This window comes from Polypterus senegalus, chromosome 2 (genome assembly GCF_016835505.1).
Source record: "Polypterus senegalus isolate Bchr_013 chromosome 2, ASM1683550v1, whole genome shotgun sequence".
Classification (NCBI taxonomy): domain Eukaryota; kingdom Metazoa; phylum Chordata; class Cladistia; order Polypteriformes; family Polypteridae; genus Polypterus; species Polypterus senegalus.
This window is the reverse complement of record NC_053155.1, coordinates 183,787,868-183,806,549: the sequence shown is the minus strand read 5'-3', so window position 1 is coordinate 183,806,549 and position 18,682 is coordinate 183,787,868. Positions and strand designations below refer to the sequence as shown.

Below are 18,682 nucleotides of genomic sequence, written 5' to 3'. Positions count from 1 at the left end.
CTGACATCTGTTCTCTTTATACTAACTAGAGCAGCAGTACTGGCTTGAGTCAAGGTGGCATTAATAATATTTCAGTTAACCTAACTGAAGAACAGAAAACAAAGTTTTTGTGCTTTAAATTTTTTTTTGTGTTTATTTTTAAAAACATAAAACAAAGCAATGAAGGTGGCCCAAATTATGAAACTGATGCTGCTAAAGTGAGCATCAGCACCATTATGGCAAGTGAGTTGGTAGCTTCTGCTTTACCACATGGAAGTGTATAAATGTCATAGATTGTGGTCCTTCTGTATGTTGCTGGTCAGAAATGTGAGGTGGCATGAGTTTAGTTTATTATTAGTGAATTTAAGATACTCTTATCCTAATAGAAAATCATGAGTGGAATCTTTCACCCTACTCACCATCCAGCAGATGGTGCTGTTATGCAGAAATTATATTTAAAGTATACTTAAAATGTTTATAGAAAACTCAATTTAGTCATCATGATCATTTTTTATTTTCCATGATGTGCTCAATGAAACTCTTACCTAGACAAATATTTTTTTGAGAGTAGGTGGAATTTTCTTTGTGTCTGGCGCTTTTACATGGGCTGCTTAAGTAAGCGCTTCAGCCCTGCAGTGTTCTCTGCATGATTTTGTATATGTGTAGCCAGAACATTTCAGATCCACCTTTGGACTTGAAGGTTAGAGCCATTTTAAGCGACCCATTGAGATATCATTTAAGGTGTACATATTCTTTTACATACAGTATTGCTATTTTAGAGTGGTCGTCATCCTTATGAATCATCTCAATTATTTTTGCTCAGCAAAATTTTGCACTTTACCCATCGAACAAAAACTGGAAATTTCTGCATATTCAATTATGTTTCTGTTTTTAGCATTGCGTTTTTAATGTTGATGTTGAGATGTCTTTTAATACTGTCTCTTGCTGATTGCGCTGTAAGACCATATGATGAAAAATCTTCATTTTGTGTGACTTTTCATACGTTATCTGTCTGACATTTTAGCATCACTGGAGCTGGTATCCTATTACATTGAGGAGCACAGCACCTCATGTGAATTTTACTGGAGGTCGTCTCCCTCCTCTGCCTCCCTCCTACCATATGGCTCCAATGATCATTTCTCTACATTGTCCTTTGCCTTCATATTCATGCTGCCAGCTCTGCCTCAAATGGCTTACTTGGACTCATAGATAACACCATCTGTACTCACTTTCCCCCCAACTCTGTGTCCTGATCCCAGCTACTGTACTGGTTGTTGGCAACCATGTACAAAAGGCAAAAGATTTAAGCAGAGATGTGGATCTCCTATGGTCTTTCTCTTTAAATGTTTGACTCTCTCACTCTCTCCCCTTCTCTGTCTGTCTGTTTGACATATCCTCTGCAAACTTTTCAGGATGGCTTTGCCATTTTAATAGCATCTCTATCCAAGGACTGCTTGAACCCCAGAATTTTCATGGCAAAAATGATAGCGCTAATTGTATATTCCACTGTACCAAACTGAAATTCAGTGTTTAGCCAATATGTGGGGCACTAATGGAACACCCCAATTAACACACTGTATTACACACACTGCATCATAAGGCACAATCACAGGCACCCATCTTCACATACACCTCATATTCAATAGCAAGATTATATTTCTATAGTAGATTTTCCTCCAAAAGGTGCAGCTCAAAATGCTTTACAAGCAATCAAAGAAAAAACTTTCAAGAAATGAAAAACAAATTAAAAACAGATAAGAAAATGAACTAATAAATTGCATACCTAAAATAGTAAAAAAAAAAAAAAAAGATTAAATCAGCACACAATTACATAACATAGATTTACAAGTAACAGATAAAGTGCAGTTCTTATTTATAGATTTGTTTTCAAGTCTCCAATGATGATTCTGACACTTTGATCACGTGACTTGGGAGCACAGATTGTTTTTTTTTTATTATAAAACTCCAAGGATGAGATTGAGAGAAAAAAAAAACAAAATCTGCAGGGGTTGCAAGAACAAAAGACATTTGGCATTCTACATTTTTTATTTAAAGTCTGATGATTCTGAAACTGAGAGGTGGCACATAGTACTGAGAGCAAAGATAGGAAATATAACTAAAATTGTTACCTGAATACAAAGACTTACAGGTGAAGTTGTACAGTGGCATAAGAGGCCAATCATCTTTCCAGGTTGACCAGTGCTGATTTCAGAGTAAAGGGAAGCAAGATGTACAAGGTGGCATGCACCTGAAGCCTGGCAGTGGTGCTCAGTATGGAGTTCCACTTTTGTGCCCATACTGGGTGTCTGTGTAACTGGCATTGTCTCCATTGGGCTGTCATGATCACACGCAACCCTGAGCGTGAAAAGTAACAGTCACAACCTGTGCTTCGGCTCAAGTGACTAAAAGGCCTTCTGACAGCGACCTCATCTTCACAACGGCCTCCGACCATACCAGCACATACAAGCAAATGTTACCAAAGAAAGATACTTCAATAGGCGATGTCTGCACATGATGCTGGGTGTTGTTATAACCAGATGGATTGAGCGCTCATTGCACTTTATCGATCTTCTAGAATTTAAAACAATATGGTGAGACGACATTTGGCTGCCTTGATTCTCCTTACCTTTAAACAAAATCCTCACTTCAAGGCACAAGATGCGAACACCTCGAAGAGAAATACAGTTCATATCCGCCTTGTTAAATGAAACTGAATAGACAAAACAGGCTCATCTATCTGAACAAGGGCTATTATTCAATTAAACATAAAGCATTCTAATACTGAAAAACCGTTTAAGTGCCATTACAGCGTGCTAATCGTCTGATCAGTATAGAAGCGAGTTTGTTCACCTCTGGTGTACAGACAACTGGGAGAAACAACGCAAAAGCCGCTAGGTGAGGTCGCACGGGGTCTCATGATTTAAGTTTAAAAACAGCTTGTATCGGAAGAGGATGAGAGCGAAGGTCACGCAGTTTCGATCGGTTACGCCACGCCGTAAGAGCTTCTAAAACCACAACGTATAAATGCTGGGTCCGTTACAATGGCCGAGCGTTTAACGAGATCGGATCATTCCATGAACCTGAACGCAATGTGAATGCCATAATGGCGCAGATCTCCTTCTCCGTGCAGTTCTCCGCACAGATTGCTCCACATCTGGTTACTCCGGTCCCGGGTTCCCAAATCCAGTTCTGCCCATTTGTTTATACTCATTGGCTATCTGAATCTTATATTTCCTAATGTGATTTTGTTTCCACATTTTGCAGTCTGGTGTTTGCGTTCGTTACATGTCTGAATAAGGCCGCTTTATTAATGTTTTCTTTTGTATGGGTATAATTATTTATTATTTATTTATTTATTGCTGATGCACAGGTAAACTGTGTTACTGCTTTGCCTCGGACAAGTCTCCATATGGTTCGGAAGTCTGTATATGGTACTTTTCCTGCCACCAAGCTGGCAAGTACTTGTGCTGTTTTAATTAATGCGTTTTTCAGCTCCCCGCCGCGATATTTCTTTATAATGAGACCAAAAACAATGGAAGAGGTTGCCGTGTATTTGATCTCTTTTCATTTGGGCAGTCAGGCAGACAGATGAAGCGTCTAATTTATGGAACCGTCCGCCGAAACATAACATGCAAATTAGAAAGTGGCAGAGTTCTTCAGAAGAGCCTCCTAAGTGCCGTGATTGATGAGTGTTGCGCTCATTCCTGCGCCACTCGCACTGGAAAGGCAAACCTGTTTTAGAAACAAAGAGTGATCGGGGAATCGCAGGTGATTAAAAGCAATCAGATGGCGAGCTGCCCGTACGCCCCAATCAGCGACACGCAGCACTTTAGATGGCAGCTCCTCAGCAGGGTGCAAATTGCAGGGTAGAGTTACCTAGAAGGGCACATCAGTTGAGAAAGTTGTTTTATGGGAAACACCTTGACATAAAGTAAGCTCGGTGGGCCACACCTCGCGATTTAACTCCTCAGTGGATGGCACCGCTATAGTACTTCAGGGGACAGAATAGGAGTTGAAAGTAGTTACCTGGGCATCTCAGTGGGAGCAGCACCAAAATGTGTAATACGGCTAGCTAACAGGGGGCATTGCTTAGACAGAAGTTGAACACAATTAAACTTTGATGAGTAGTGGGTAATGTGGCTGCACCACTCAGTGCCCAGGCTAATTTGATGGGTTGAATAAAGGCTTGCAGTGACACAGTGAGCATAATCCATTCTGACACTTATTAAGAAAATTGCTTATTTAAAAACTGTATGGACAGCAGCTCTGTGTGGGCTACACTTCAGGTGAATAGTAAATGAGCACATTGGAATGTTACAGATTGGGTGGGCTACAGCACAAAAGGTGGCAGACCCCTCTATATGCATGCGCAGACAACACAACCACAAAGAGTACCTCCATAATAAAATCATATACAGACTGTGTCCTGGCAGATTGTGTGGCATCACCTTAGTGAACAACACGTAACTAGTTAGATATGCAAAAAAATAGGTAGGCAGCAGCTGAATAAAGAGTGTAATAGCAGTCTGCCAACTGGAGTGGGTGTAAAGCAACTCAGAGTCCAATGCATAAACCACTGGGGTTAAACAAAACTGAAATGGACAGCACCTTAATTAATAGAGCATAAGACAGACTGACCAACAGAAATCCTGTGGTCAGCAGGTCAATAGGAAGTATAATAACAGCTGAAAGGAAACAAAGTAGGCAATACATAAGATGGATATAATGGACACATTTTGTATGAGCTGGGCAGTTTGAGACGCAACACCTCAGTAAGTTATACATAAATTGGTTGGATAAATTAGATGGGTTTCAGAACATCTCTTTGCAGCACCAAAATGGGCATTACAGCAGGAGAAGTACTTCAGATTCACATGCATAGCAGTTCATGAGGCACCCAAAGTCACCTACATCAGTAAGGCGCTGTGCTAGTCTGCACCTCAGGACCATTTCATTTATTAACTATCCAAGACCACTTATTATGTTACAAGGTCGTGAATGGATTGAAGCAATCCCAAATTAGATGCCTAGACCATTATTTTACTCTCGCACACACCCACACACACAGGTCTGATTAGCACCAGCAATCAACTTAACCTCATCTTTGGGGTGCAGGAGAATGCCTGCATTTTTTTGTGAAAAATCCATATGGGCACAGGTGGAAAATGCCATCTCTACCCACAGTGGCCCATTTTAGTAACCACCAGTTAACTGCCCATTCTAACCTGTTCAGACATCTCAAGCCTGCCAGTTACTTTCACCTAATCCACATGGCAGCGAGACCCTTAAAAACCCATACCAGCTTACCTACCCACAGTACTTCATTATTACTTCAAATATAATTAGAAATAGTTTTAGAGGAGGATAAACCATTCATCACAAAATAGCTTGTCAGTTCCTACTCCCCTGGTATTTTCTAAAACAATATTGAGCAGACTTAATGCTCCCCAGGGGATTAGTTGACACCATACTGCTAGGAAACGGGTTCAGCTAGGTATCAGAAAGTACATATGAATAATTCTGCATTTTGAAATGTTCTTTTAGTTCTTCTCACTGATTTTCTTCAAACTGAAATAAATCAGATGCTGCTTAGGGCCTGAAGAAACAGAAAGCACATCATGCACTTCTTGTCTGACCCATTTATCAAAGAAACATTTTAATGTATTGCAACTTTTTTTTTTTTTCATTTACAGTCCCTTTTACAAAATACATTTTCATTTAGAGTATATGATGTGCAGGAATTAGACGAGGTTCATTGGAACTGAAGCTTAGTGTGCAGGCAGATATTGCAGAAAGCTCAGTGGGAACAGAGGTTTCACACTGTCATTCAAAATCCAGTGTCAATCTGCAACACTTGTCCAAGCATCCATTACAAAGGAGGTGCTTATCAGATAAGAGAGCTAAAGTGATACTGTTCTGTAATTGTTGACCGCGGAATGTAGCCCCAGTGTCCAATTGAAATGTGTATGTGGGATGGTAGATGTAAAGCTTGGAAGTCAAGTTATATAACCATGCAGGTAGTGTGGTGCAGTGGCTGAGACGGTGGACTTTAAGCTCGAGGGTTTCTGGTTCTGTTCCTGCTGTTCACACCCAAGAACAAGCCACTTAACCTGCATGCCCTCCAATTATGTTTTTATATATACTGTATATATTGCTTCAAAAGTATCCAAGATTTTGCAAGCAGTCTCGGATAAAGATGTCAGCCAAAGGTAAAATAATAAACCAATCAAACTGACCACTGTTATCCCTTCCATCCATAAGGCTGTCAGTGCTCTTCAGTTGCTGCATGTCTCATCATTTTCAGAGGTGCATGAAATACAGCCAAAGCGCTTGGTGGGCTGCTTGCAGTCAGTTTTCGCACAGCACTTCAGTATCTTATTACACAAAGCTGTCAGTAATGAGCAGAGCACTTGCTGCTCTTGAAAAGCACTAAATGTACCAGCGCTTGCAGTAGTGCTTTATGAAAAAGGTGCAAGTTAGTGCTTTACAATAGTACACAAAGGCACTATATGACAAAAATCTTGATTAGTGTTTTGTCAGCGCTGTTTATCAAACCACAGATATTGTTCACCAATTAGCATTATTTAAAGTCACGGCTCAGGAAGGCTCATTGTTGCTTTATATATCCATGAAGAATGGAGATATACAAAAGGGCATGCTTTGTAAGTTTTATTCGGTTCAATTTTTACATTCATGAGTGTATTCTTGTTTTGTTTTCCCCTTATAAAGTAGCTTGTATTGGTGCACAATATCAATGGTAGTAAATAAAATAAAAATTGATTGACAGCTTCCTGTGTGGCTTTTGGATGTTCTCCTTTTATCAGTGTGAGTGTTCTTCATAAACATCCCATACATGTTAAGTTAACTGAAGGCTTTGGTCTTGGCTCAGCGTGCCTGGCAACGGGATGGCACCTCATCCAGGGCTGGTTGATGCCTTTCACTTGATGCTGCCAGGCTAGGCTTTCATCGCTTGAAAACCAAAAGCTTTAATATCGAAAGGCTGTAAACGAATGGATGGAGAACACTTAATTGTTAAAAGACAAGCTGAAGGAATTAACGATATAAAAGATAGATAAATAAATAAATAAATAAATAAATAAAGTGCGGAAATACCAACAGACGTGGAATGAGTTCTCGCTGCTGGCCTCTGTCTTTTCTTAAGGGAATTTCGGAGATCTGAAGTGAGACTTTAATGTGAGAAGGCAGACAGTCGTGTTCGCTGACTGTGAAGAGAATTCAAATTATTTTAGCAGGATCTTAAACTATGAAGCAGCGGAGAGTTAAATGTTTTGTGTGTGTGTGTGTGTGTGTGTGTCAGCGTTTTGCCTTTGCTCTGGCTTTTCCTTAGTGAATGTTATTATGCTATCTATGCTGTTTGTAAATTCTTCTAAATTTTTGTGAGCAAAGAAAGTTTGTGAGCTAACCACAGTTTAAGTGAACCCTTTGCAGTTTGAAGATTGATTTATATTAGCAGGAATTTTCATATTCCTCTTTTTGCCTACTCGGTATCCAAAAGCGTCATTACTACCGTTCTGCACATTACGTGGAGTTGAGTTTACACGTTCTCTCTCCGTGTCTCGCATTATACCTAGCATTCTGATGACTTCCCAAATCACGAAGCAGGTTAGCTTATTTGAGAGTCACAACTAAGTAAGCGAGCAGTATATTTGTGTCCTGTCTAGTGTTGGCTTCTGCCACGCGTTTGTTGTTGCCAGGATAGGCTGCGGCTCCTACAACCCTGAACTGGCATTTACTTTCTGTGCACTTTTCGCGCCCCTGCACGACTGATCTCACAAATGTAATTACAGCTTTGCCTGTTGTTAGCCTCTATACTGTTACAAAAAAGTCAGGTACAGTCCAGATGCATCTGTGGTACTCGTGCCAAAAACCGCACTCCTTTCAACATTCCCAGCGGGACGTAAAGTCGCCATTCTGTCTAAATGACTAAACATTCGATCTATACCTGTGCTTGTATTTTTTGTTAAAGCTGTTTTTCCGATCACCTTCTGATAGGTATTTACACCTTCTGCAAGCGTTTGATATCCAATTCATTGCACTGTGACGCACTTAAACGGCATTGATGATTATAAAAGGCGCTATAAAACTAAAGATGTGACATCTGGTTTATTTTGTAGTAAGAACCTTACATAGAGTAATGAGCTAGCGCTTAAAAGAAACTAGCAACTTCAGCCGATTTGGCTGGCGCTATATAGATCGGTCACGCGCACCCATGCACTCACCCTGGTTGCTGCGGCTCGAGTCCGTGGACAGCGCTTCACAGAGCAATAGCAGCGCGCATAGCGGCACCCTGAAGCCCATCTCGATCACATCCACAGAGCTTCCAGGTAATCCAGCGGCCATCCACGGGGGCAAAAGACGAGCCCCCCTAAAATCTCCTCAGGGGCTTCTTATATCCGTGCAGTGCCCACTACGGAGCGAAGATGCTGTGCTCCGGATTCTCCCCGAGAACGAGTGGCGGAGACGCGTCGCTACCATTCGGCGCCTCTCTCTCTCTCTCTCTCTTTCCCCCTCTCTCACTCTCTCCTACTCTCCCACCCCCTCTTTAAAATAAATAAATAAAATCAACGGCATGCAGGTTGAAGCGCGCGCACACGCTTATGCACGTTCACGATCCGCTTAAAGCCCCGTAACTTTTTCTGTTAAGAAATGATAGATAGATAGATAGATAGATAGATAGATAGATAGATAGATAGATAGATAGATAGATAGATAGATAGATAGATAGATGGTCTCATATTGCTTCTTCTGCAGAGGATTCCAGCTCGGCAACCTGCGAAAAAGAAAGATGCTCACCGATTGGTACCAAAACCTCCAAAGGTGCAGAGCTGCGCTGTAGCACACGGGGGGCACAAGAGGGCGCGCGAGAGTCAGGCAGCAGTTCGCACATCGCGGCCACTTCAGCTTCTCTCTCGGAAACGGCGTATCAACTGTTTTAGGAGACGAAGCAGAAGATTAAGGATTCATTCTGTACCATTGATCCTGCATTTGTCTGAACAAGTCAACTTATTTTGCTGCTTCATGTCTTATTGCTATTTAATACTGTCAAAATAGAGGGGGGATTTACCTGGAAAGATGCTATATATCATAAAGATGATAGATAGATAGATAGATAGATAGATAGATAGATAGATAGATAGATAGATAGATAGATAGATAGATAGATAGATAGATAGATAGATACTTTATTAATCCCAAGGGGAAATTCACATACTTCAGCAGAAGCATACTGAAAAAAAAAACAATATTAAATTAAATATTGCTAAATATGCAGACAGACAATATAGGTATCATGAAGTGGCCTCCCACTCCAACAAAATAAATGTAGCTTTTAGTTATGTTTGCATATACGATCTCTGTGACTCGGGTGCACACAAGGGGCCTTTTTTATGTGAGAAAAAAAATGCCTTATGAAAAAGAAAAGTCCAGGTTTTCATGACAGGCTGTCTCAGTAACTACCCAGCACACAACTATCCTTTGCTCAGCACTTTGATCCACATAATTATAAACCTATCCAACCAAACCTAAACCAAAAGCTGATAGGTTAATATGGGTGGTGCATAATTAATTTTTCTAGATCACTGTTATAAGATTCCATCCATTTTCTAACCTGCTGAATCCAAATACAGGGTCACGGGGGTCTGCTGGAGCCAATCCCAGCCAACACAGGGCACAAGGCAGGAACCAATCCTGGGCAGGGTGCCAACCCACCGCAGGACACACACAAACATACCCACACACCAAGCACAATTTAGAATCACCAATCCACCTAACCGGCATGTCTTTGGACTGTGGGAGGAAACCAGAGTGCCCAGAGGAAACCCACGCAGACACGGGGAGAACATGCAACCTCCACGCAGGGAGGACCCGGGAAGCGAACCTGGGTCTCCTAACTGCGAGGCAGCAGCGCTACCACTGTGCCACTGTGCCGCCCTCGTTATAAGATTGTACATTTGAAGTGTTACAATTCTGCAAAAAAGAAAATGTCCACATGACAATCATTCAAAATGTTCAATTACTGTACATATCACCTTTTTGCCACTAAGTAGAATAAGCTTTTAAAAATGTTTAATGTGATGTTCGTTAACTGCAATATCCGAAAAAGGCTGATTTCCTGCAAGTGTAATTTTGCACTCATCAATTAATTTCATTGTAGTACACTAATGAAAAAAAAGAAGTTAAAGTTGACCCAGTATAACGTTTTGGACAAATGTGATGATCATAGAGTGTGAGTATGTGTGTACCCAGTAAGAATATCTTCAGTGGAGGTAGTGAGGTGACATGAGGAACCTTTGAGCTTTGGCACCCTGGGGCTAATGAGGGTCTTAATCATGTCATGCTTGGGGTGAATCTGTAGGTGTGATTCAAATTAGAACAATTTTGCTTAATTTCACATATTTTCAAAGTAAACTCCATCTGAAGGTACTTATAGCTACAGTGCAGATGATTTTATACTTATAACATATGAGCAATTATATTAGTTATATTATAACTGAAGACCATTTATACATGATATTCTTCTAAAGCGAACACCATGCTTTATTGGTACAGCACAATTTGTTTTTTACAGCGGTCCATTTTCAGCCCTAGCAGAAGAAAAGGCATTATCAAGGTCACATATGGTGATTGAACTGGCAGCCTAGTTATTTATAGATCAATGCTTTTGCATCAAGGGCACTCTGTTTGCTTGATAAATTGATTGATTGATTGATTAGTATAGTCTACTTTTTTAACTAGTGGAATGAGACAAATGTTTTTTAGGAATTGCAAGGAAATCACTCCCAACAATATGACACGTGGAATGCACTTTTGGCTGGAAAGGAGTCAACATTTAACTGTATGCCATCCTCCATGCTTTTTGAGGATTGCAATTTTGGAACTCCTTTTTTGCCCAGAGGGCAGTTCCTACCCTTAAGGAGATCTTTTACAACGGTGTTATTTTTAGCTAAACCACTTAATTTGCATGCTATTACTTAAGATTTTGGTTCCTTTGACCTGCTTATGTGATAAATCTTGCATAATAAAGATGCTCACTGCCTACTTCCTATATTGTACTTTTCACTTTTATATGGTATCTGCCCTTCTTTTCAGTACCCTGTTCAATTGTCCAGTATGCCCTTCTCATTCATTTTACTAGCTTGGACTAAGGTAATCTGCATGGAATAGGTATACATGCTGAGAGTGGTGGGTAAGTACCCGCTTAGATCACCCGCTGGCTTTCCATGAGCATACTGTGTTTTTGTCAGCCTCTCCCACTGGGCATACTCATCCTTCCTATTGTTCCTATTGACTCTGTATTGAATCATTTAGAAGACCTGAACTGTTTCTGTCTTAATGCGGAGGGCAGGCCCTAGCCCTTTGGGTTTAGGTTTATGTGCCAATTTTGAATATAATTACCATATTATCAAAGTCAATCTAACAATGGAAATCAGGGCTCTGTCAAATCTGCAGAGTAAATCCACACACACACACTGCACACTGTTGCCTTGCTTTAGCTGTAGCAGCATCTCATTTGATTTTTCATTATGATTTCTAACTCCACCCCGACAGATGGAAAGAAACATTAAGCCTTAGGTGTTTTACTTTCTTCTAATGCATTTCACAAAATTTTACTAGCATTACTGCTGTATCTCTGCCTGTGCACACATTCAGACATGCACATGCATGATAAGTCACAGATTATCTTCTCAGACACGCACCCCATCAAAAGAGACTTAAAACAGATGCAGAACTGCTTAGTTGTTGGTATTGGGACTTCCACTGGAGTGGGTCTCCTCAGCTCTGAACACCATAGCCCTTTTGACCATTATGGACACAAACTGCTGGCTGTTTTTGGGCTGCATGCATCAGAATCTCCCATGACCTTTCCTCATGTTGTATCTAATAGAAGACATGTTCTGATTTTTGCTATGCAACATTTAGCCTGATGGGGCTAAGAAATGGGGACATTGGGTGAAGACGTGGCTAAACAAGTGTTTCTTTCATCCCAATACAAGATATCTATCCACTTTGTAAATGGGTATTAACATCCCATATGGGATTGGTTCTCTTCTTGAACCAATGTTGCTCCTGCAATAGAAAACATAAGACATCAAAGGTGTACCAACTTTTGCCATACAGAAGAGAAGTGCAATTATTGTTCTATAGACTTCACTGACCTAGTTGTGACCATCAAGAAGAAAACACATCCTGTCACCTTTCCATATTTTAAATGAAAAATACACAAAGATCCAAAATGTCTGATCTATCTATCTATCTATCTATCTATCTATCTATCTATCTATCTATCTATCTATCTATCTATCTATCTATCTATCTATCTATCTATCTATCTATCTATCTATCTATCTATCTATATTGTGACAAGCAGCCATGGCCGTTATCTGGCTGGAATGCCAATGGAATGGAAGGACCAGCAAATAGAGCATCAATGAGGCAGTACCTCACCTGGGACACTTGAGGGCAGCCCTTCTGAGTGGCTGTGGCACCACAGATTCCTGCAGGGCACACTGGGAACTACAGTGTGGCGCAGCCCTGTTAATTTCTGTAGGGGCCGCCAGAGGGAGCTACAGAGCCCTATAGACGACTTCTACCACACCTAGGAGTGATTCCAGGTAATGCTGATGAACCACCTGGAACACTCCCAGGACCTGAATAAAAGGAGCTGCCTCACTCCATTTGGGAAGCCAGAGTTGGGAGGAGCTGGACAAAGCTTGCCTGAGAGGGAGAGGATGAGGGTGAGGGTGAGGGTGAGGGAGAGGGAGAGGGAGAGGGAGTGGAAGTTAAAGTGGAAGGAGAAACTGAGAGACAGAGAGAAGGAAGAGTTTAAAGGACTGTACTTTATTTTGTTGTGGTGTTTTGGGACTGTGTCATGAGAAGAAAGAAAGGCTCCCTGAATGTATTGTGTAGCAAACTGGTAATGTATAATATCATTCAAGGTTAAATTAAAATCACTAATCCCCAAAGAAAAGTTTTTTCTTTTCAGTCTTGTAGTGATACCAAGATTACTCCCTGCACATGGCCAAGATCCTCCTTTTATTGATTCTGGAGGCAAACTGAACTGGCATCTTCTTGATAGCTCTTTTATCTCAGGGTCTGGGACCAAGTGACTGGAGGAGGTAGGTTTTATTTCCCCTGTATATGTCATTAACTGTAAAAACATGATTGCTTTGTATGGATTGTAATAAAATTAATAATAATAATAATAAATAAATGTCATTAACTGGGTCTATATAGTATTTAAGGTTGCAGTGTCCCTCTTGAGTGTGGCCATCAGAAGCTGGTTGATTTGAGGTGTTAGGAGTTCTTTGACTTTTCACCCTAGTTGTCTTGATACTTCCAACACCAGTGTTATAAGAAGGCAGAATGATGGGCAACTCTCAGACTAATGGTCTATGAATGTTTATTACTGTTGCCTTTTCATAAACCCACTGTAAAGCTGTAAAGGCAAATTACCAAATAAAAAAAGTAATTTAAATATCTTAACATAAACATTTGTAACTTTTATTTTACATATAACACACAGAAATTAATACCTTGTTCACTTTTCAGTGAGGTACTTGTTTGTGAACTCCAACATGTTACAATTTTCCTTTCCTAGTGAAATGCTGCACAAGTAATTATGCTAGCAAAAAAGACACCTGATAGCTTTGTCGAAATAAAAGTCATGTAAACCCTGTGATTCGAACCCTGCTGCAGAATCATGTGTCCTTTATAGGTAGAGTGAGCTATGACAGAGTGAAAGTCCTCATGGAGTTAGAAATAATAGCCACCCTTACTCCTGTCACAACACTATCTACCCAAGAATGTTACGGCCTCAACTATCCTGTTGTTCCTTTCTAATGAACCTTTATGCTTAATTCACACTTCTGTGTATGAGGAGACTGGGCAGTCTAATGGTCTGGAATCCCTACAGATTTTATTTTTTTCTCCAGCCGTCTGGAGTTTTTTTTTTTCTGTCCACCCTGGCCATTGGACCTTACTCTTATTCTATGTTAATTAATGTTGACTTATTTTATTTTCTTACTGTGTCTTTTATTTTTCTGTTCTTCATTATGTAAAGCACTTTGAGCTACTTCTTGTATGAAAATGTGCTATATAAATAAATGTTGTTGTTATTAATGCAGGTGCACTTTACATGTTTTTTGTGTATTGATGGACATTTTTAACACAGTTTAACACACATTGGTTTATGCATTTTTTGCACTAATCCCCTAGCCATCTGCTGGTCATTTTGTGTAAATAAAGTCTTCAAGTGAAAAAACAATACATCTCCCGTCAAGGGCAGACATTTTGACGAGTTGTATGACATGTACTGTGTTTATTCTGGTATTATGATGGCTGCTTTGCAAATTATCACAGCAATCATGATGATTGCAGTCCTAAAGATGTGCTGAAGAGAGTGATGATACAGGGTACATTCCTGTATGGCTTCTAAAGCATGCATGTGCTCAGTTTCAATTACACAAAACAGGAAACAGAAAAGGGAATTATTGGGAAATTGCAAGGAGTGGACTTTCTGTGTTGTTTTTAATTCATTTGGGAAAAAAATACTAATAAGCAAATAATGCATTTTCATTCATTTAATAGAGTATGAAAGAAGTATGTATTGCCTGATTCATACCTGTAATTGTGCAAAGACACTTGTTAATACAGGTTTGTTTTTCATGTGTAATTTCTGAATTTATATCACATACTAATACATATTTCTGCATGCAGTTTTGTGCACAAAATTTGCATGTGTTTTTCTGTCAATTTCTGTTTAAATAAAGTTCTCCTAGAGGATCTGTACAAAACTTTTTCAAAACCTGGCAGGATCTAATTAATAACATTTAAGAATAAGTGTTTAAATTGAGGAAGCAGGTCCCCCTCCCCTTACTCCATTTATCTTTATTCATTTATTAATTTATCTATTTACTTATTTACTTAAATCTAAAAATCAATCAATAAATAAAGTTTTCTATTGAAAACAAAAAAAATTATTGTTGATATTGTCTGTTACACACCGATATTTTGTAGACATATGTTATGGCATTCTGGTAGTAGGATGCACACTTTTCCAATTATGATTGAAATGTAAAAGATGAGTCAGAAACAGAGTCTGTATTTGGTATATTCCTTCACGATGCCTGAAGTGTGTGTGTCGGCTGATTCATCTACAGCAATCAGGAGACAGAAAACATCAGTTGAAAACAGTGGAAACAACAAGGCTTCCCATGTTGTGCATTTTCCTTTGGAAAAAACATTTTGCACAATTGTATTTTTTGGTGCACCATCATGCAGAATATATGCTGCATGTCATATTTTTATATATACAGTGGTGTGAAAAACTATTTGCCCCCTTCCTGATTTCTTATTCTTTTGCATGTTTGTCACACAAAATGTTTCTGATCATCAAACACATTTAACCATTAGTCAAATATAACACAAGTAAACACAAAATGCAGTTATTAAATGATGGTTTTTATTATTTAGGGAGAAAAAAAATCCAAACCTACATGGCCCTGTGTGAAAAAGTAATTGCCCCCTGAACCTAATAACTGGTTGGGCCACCCTTAGCAGCAATAACTGCAATCAAGCGTTTGTGATAACTTGCAATGAGTCTTTTACAGCGCTCTGGAGGAATTTTGGCCCACTCATCTTTGCAGAATTGTTGTAATTCAGCTTTATTTGAGGGTTTTCTAGCATGAACCGCCTTTTTAAGGTCATGCCATAGCATCTCAATTGGATTCAGGTCAGGACTTTGACTAGGCCACTCCAAAGTCTTCATTTTGTTTTTCTTCAGCCATTCAGAGGTGGATTTGCTGGTGTGTTTTGGGTAATTGTCCTGTTGCAGCACCCAAGATCGCTTCAGCTTGAGTTGACGAACAGATGGCGGACATTCTCCTTCAGGATTTTTGGTAGACAGTAGAATTCATGGTTTCATCTATCACAGCAAGCCTTCCAGGTCCTGAAGCAGCAAAACAACCCCAGACCATCACACTACCACCACCATATTTTACTGTTGGTATGATGTTCTTTTCTGAAATGCTGTGTTCCTTTTACACCAGATGTAACGGGACATTTGCCTTCCAAAAGTTCAACTTTTGTCTCATCAGTCCACAAGGTATTTTCCCAAAAGTCTTGGCAATCATTGAGATGTTTTTAGCAAAATTGAGACGAGCCCTAATGTTCTTTTGTTTAACAGTGGTTTGCGTCTTGGAAATCTGCCATGCAGGCCGTTTTTGACCAGTCTCTTTCTTATGGTGGAGTCGTGAACACTGACCTTAATTGAGGCAAGTGAGGCCTGCAGTTCTTTAGACGTTGTCCTGGTGTCTTTTGTGACCTCTCGGATGAGTCGTCTCTGCGCTCTTGGGGTAATTTTGGTCGGCCGGCCACTCCTGGGAAGGTTCACCACTGTTCCATGTTTTTGCCATTTGTGGATAATGGCTCTCACTGTGGTTCGCTGGAGTCCCAAAGCTTTAGAAATGGCTTTATAACCTTTACCAGACTGATAGATCTCAATTACTTCTGTTCTCATTTGTTCCTGAATTTCTTTGGATCTTGGCATGATGTCTAGCTTTTGAGGTGCTTTTGGTCTACTTCTCTGTGTCAGGCAGCTCCTATTTAAGTGATTTCTTGATTGAAACAGGTGTGGCAGTAATCAGGCCTGGGGGTGGCTATGGAAATTGAACTCAGGTGTGATACACCACAGTTAGGTTATTTTTTAACAAGGGGGCAATAACTTTTTCACACAGGGCCATGTAGGTTTGGATTTTTTTTCTCCCTAAATAATAAAAGCCATCATTTAAAAACTGCATTTTGTGTTTACTTGTGTTATATTTGACTAATGGTTAAATGTGTTTGATGATCAGAAACATTTTGTGTGACAAACATGCAAAAGAATAAGAAATCAGGAAGGGGGCAAATAGTTTTTCACACCACTGTATGTACACTAAGCTCCTCTACAGTGATGTGGGTGAGGGGAGGGCACAATAGCACATAATGGATTTTAATGGTGTGCTGTGGATTCACAATAACTCGGGCAAACTCAAACATGTGAACAAGGCAATATGTCCCTAAGCAAAAAGACTCCATTGACAAAGATTAGGTTTAGGAGACAAAACCTGCTGTGATTTTAACAATTTGTGAGGGGTAACCCCCCTCAAGAGCAAAAAACAACAAATATGACAAACAAGCAGCAACCGGGAATAAAGGTTCAGTAGTATTGGTATTGACAACGAGTGAGTTGTCCCTTTAGTAACCAGGAGGGTTATAGTGGACAAAGGCTGGCTTGAAGCATCTGAAATGAAGCTCTTGAGCTTTACACCTGGGAAGGATTTCTGAAATTGTGCAGAGTTGCTTAAAATGATAGAACATGAAAACAATTTCCAGAATCAGCCAGGACTTTCTCTAGCACTCTTATGTCTTTTTTGTCACATGGGGACTAAAACAGTATGCAGTACTCCAGGAGCCTCATGTATGAATGGTGCATACGCACAGAAATGTTGCGTAAGATTTTTTCCACATTCAAATCGCAATGTATAAAACCTACACTTGGGTGTAAAGCCACGCAGTTTTCCACGGTACCTCATACCTTGTCGTACGCAAGTTCTCCACTCGGTTTTGCAGACTGGGTGCACCCAGCGTCAAAGCAGTGCTACTGTTCCTGTGTGGTTACTCTTTATTTTCCTTTATAAATACACTGAAACTAACTGCATATTGTTTATTAGTGTAATGCATCTGATTGTAATTAATTCGTAACAATATAATGGTCCAGGGAATAGCCATAGTATTCCAAATACCATAACTGCTTTAGCATTGTTACTCTCACTGCACCTTCTTCTTTTTCTTCTTTCAGCTGCTCCCTTTAAGGGTTGCCACAGTGGATCATCTTTTTCCATATTACTCTCACTGCACTTTTCGGAGTATTTATATAACTGTATCTGAGTGGGGAATCACAGCAGCGGCTGATCAGAAAGAGAATTATCAGTATATAGCATCAAGCCCACGTTGCCTCAGCCACGGTAAAACGTTTCAAAGCCTTTCCTGTACGGACCTCGCGGTTCAGAAACAGTTTCATCCCAAGAACTATAAACGCACTCAATCAATTGCTCCTTGTAGAAATTTGTACTTATAAGTACAATTACCCCACTGTAAACTTGCACTACAGTTATAATATTACTCAACCTGCGCCACTTTATAAAGCGCGTATTTACATATGATGACAATATCATTTGTAAGATGAAATGCAGCAAAATATGTTGATTATATTATACAGATAAAACTTTAACTTCATTTAAATAATCTGTATTGTTAATAATTAAACATGTGAGGACACAGTGCCGCAGAGCTTGCATGTTCACGTATTGTTCCTGCCTTGCGCTGTATATTTGCTGAGACTGGCTTAACGTCTATTACAGAGCTGATTGTGTGGCGATTGGGTATTTGGGGAAAGAAAAGTAAGGACAAGAATTGAAGGTTAGTACGTTTGAAAGAGACAGTACTGCTACAATAAATTATTTCATAGATTGTCGCGCATGGTGCAGCAGCATCTTGTATGAGACATGAACAATCACTGCGCCATCGTGTTCTTAATAACATGCTTTCATTCTAATCATCATGAAAATGATATCACGTATACATCTCAGTATTTTAATTATTCAGAGAGCTGTAATTTCACGAATGTAATGGAGTCTGTGTCCTG

General features: G+C 39.9%; 1 protein-coding gene across 3 annotated transcripts in view; it reads right to left on the bottom strand.

Annotated features, from left to right (window-relative positions):
• The window catches only part of epha6 (eph receptor A6), a 371,198-nt gene extending 362,723 nt beyond the window's left edge, over positions 1–8,475 (bottom strand). For all 3 annotated transcript variants that reach the window (XM_039744991.1, XM_039744992.1, XM_039744993.1), the window contains exon 1: positions 8,220–8,475. In XM_039744991.1, the coding sequence (XP_039600925.1) occupies positions 8,220–8,340 (121 nt within the window). In that variant the 5' untranslated portion in view covers positions 8,341–8,475. The remainder of the gene's footprint in view (positions 1–8,219) is intronic.
• Between the last annotated feature and the right edge of the window lie 10,207 nt (positions 8,476–18,682).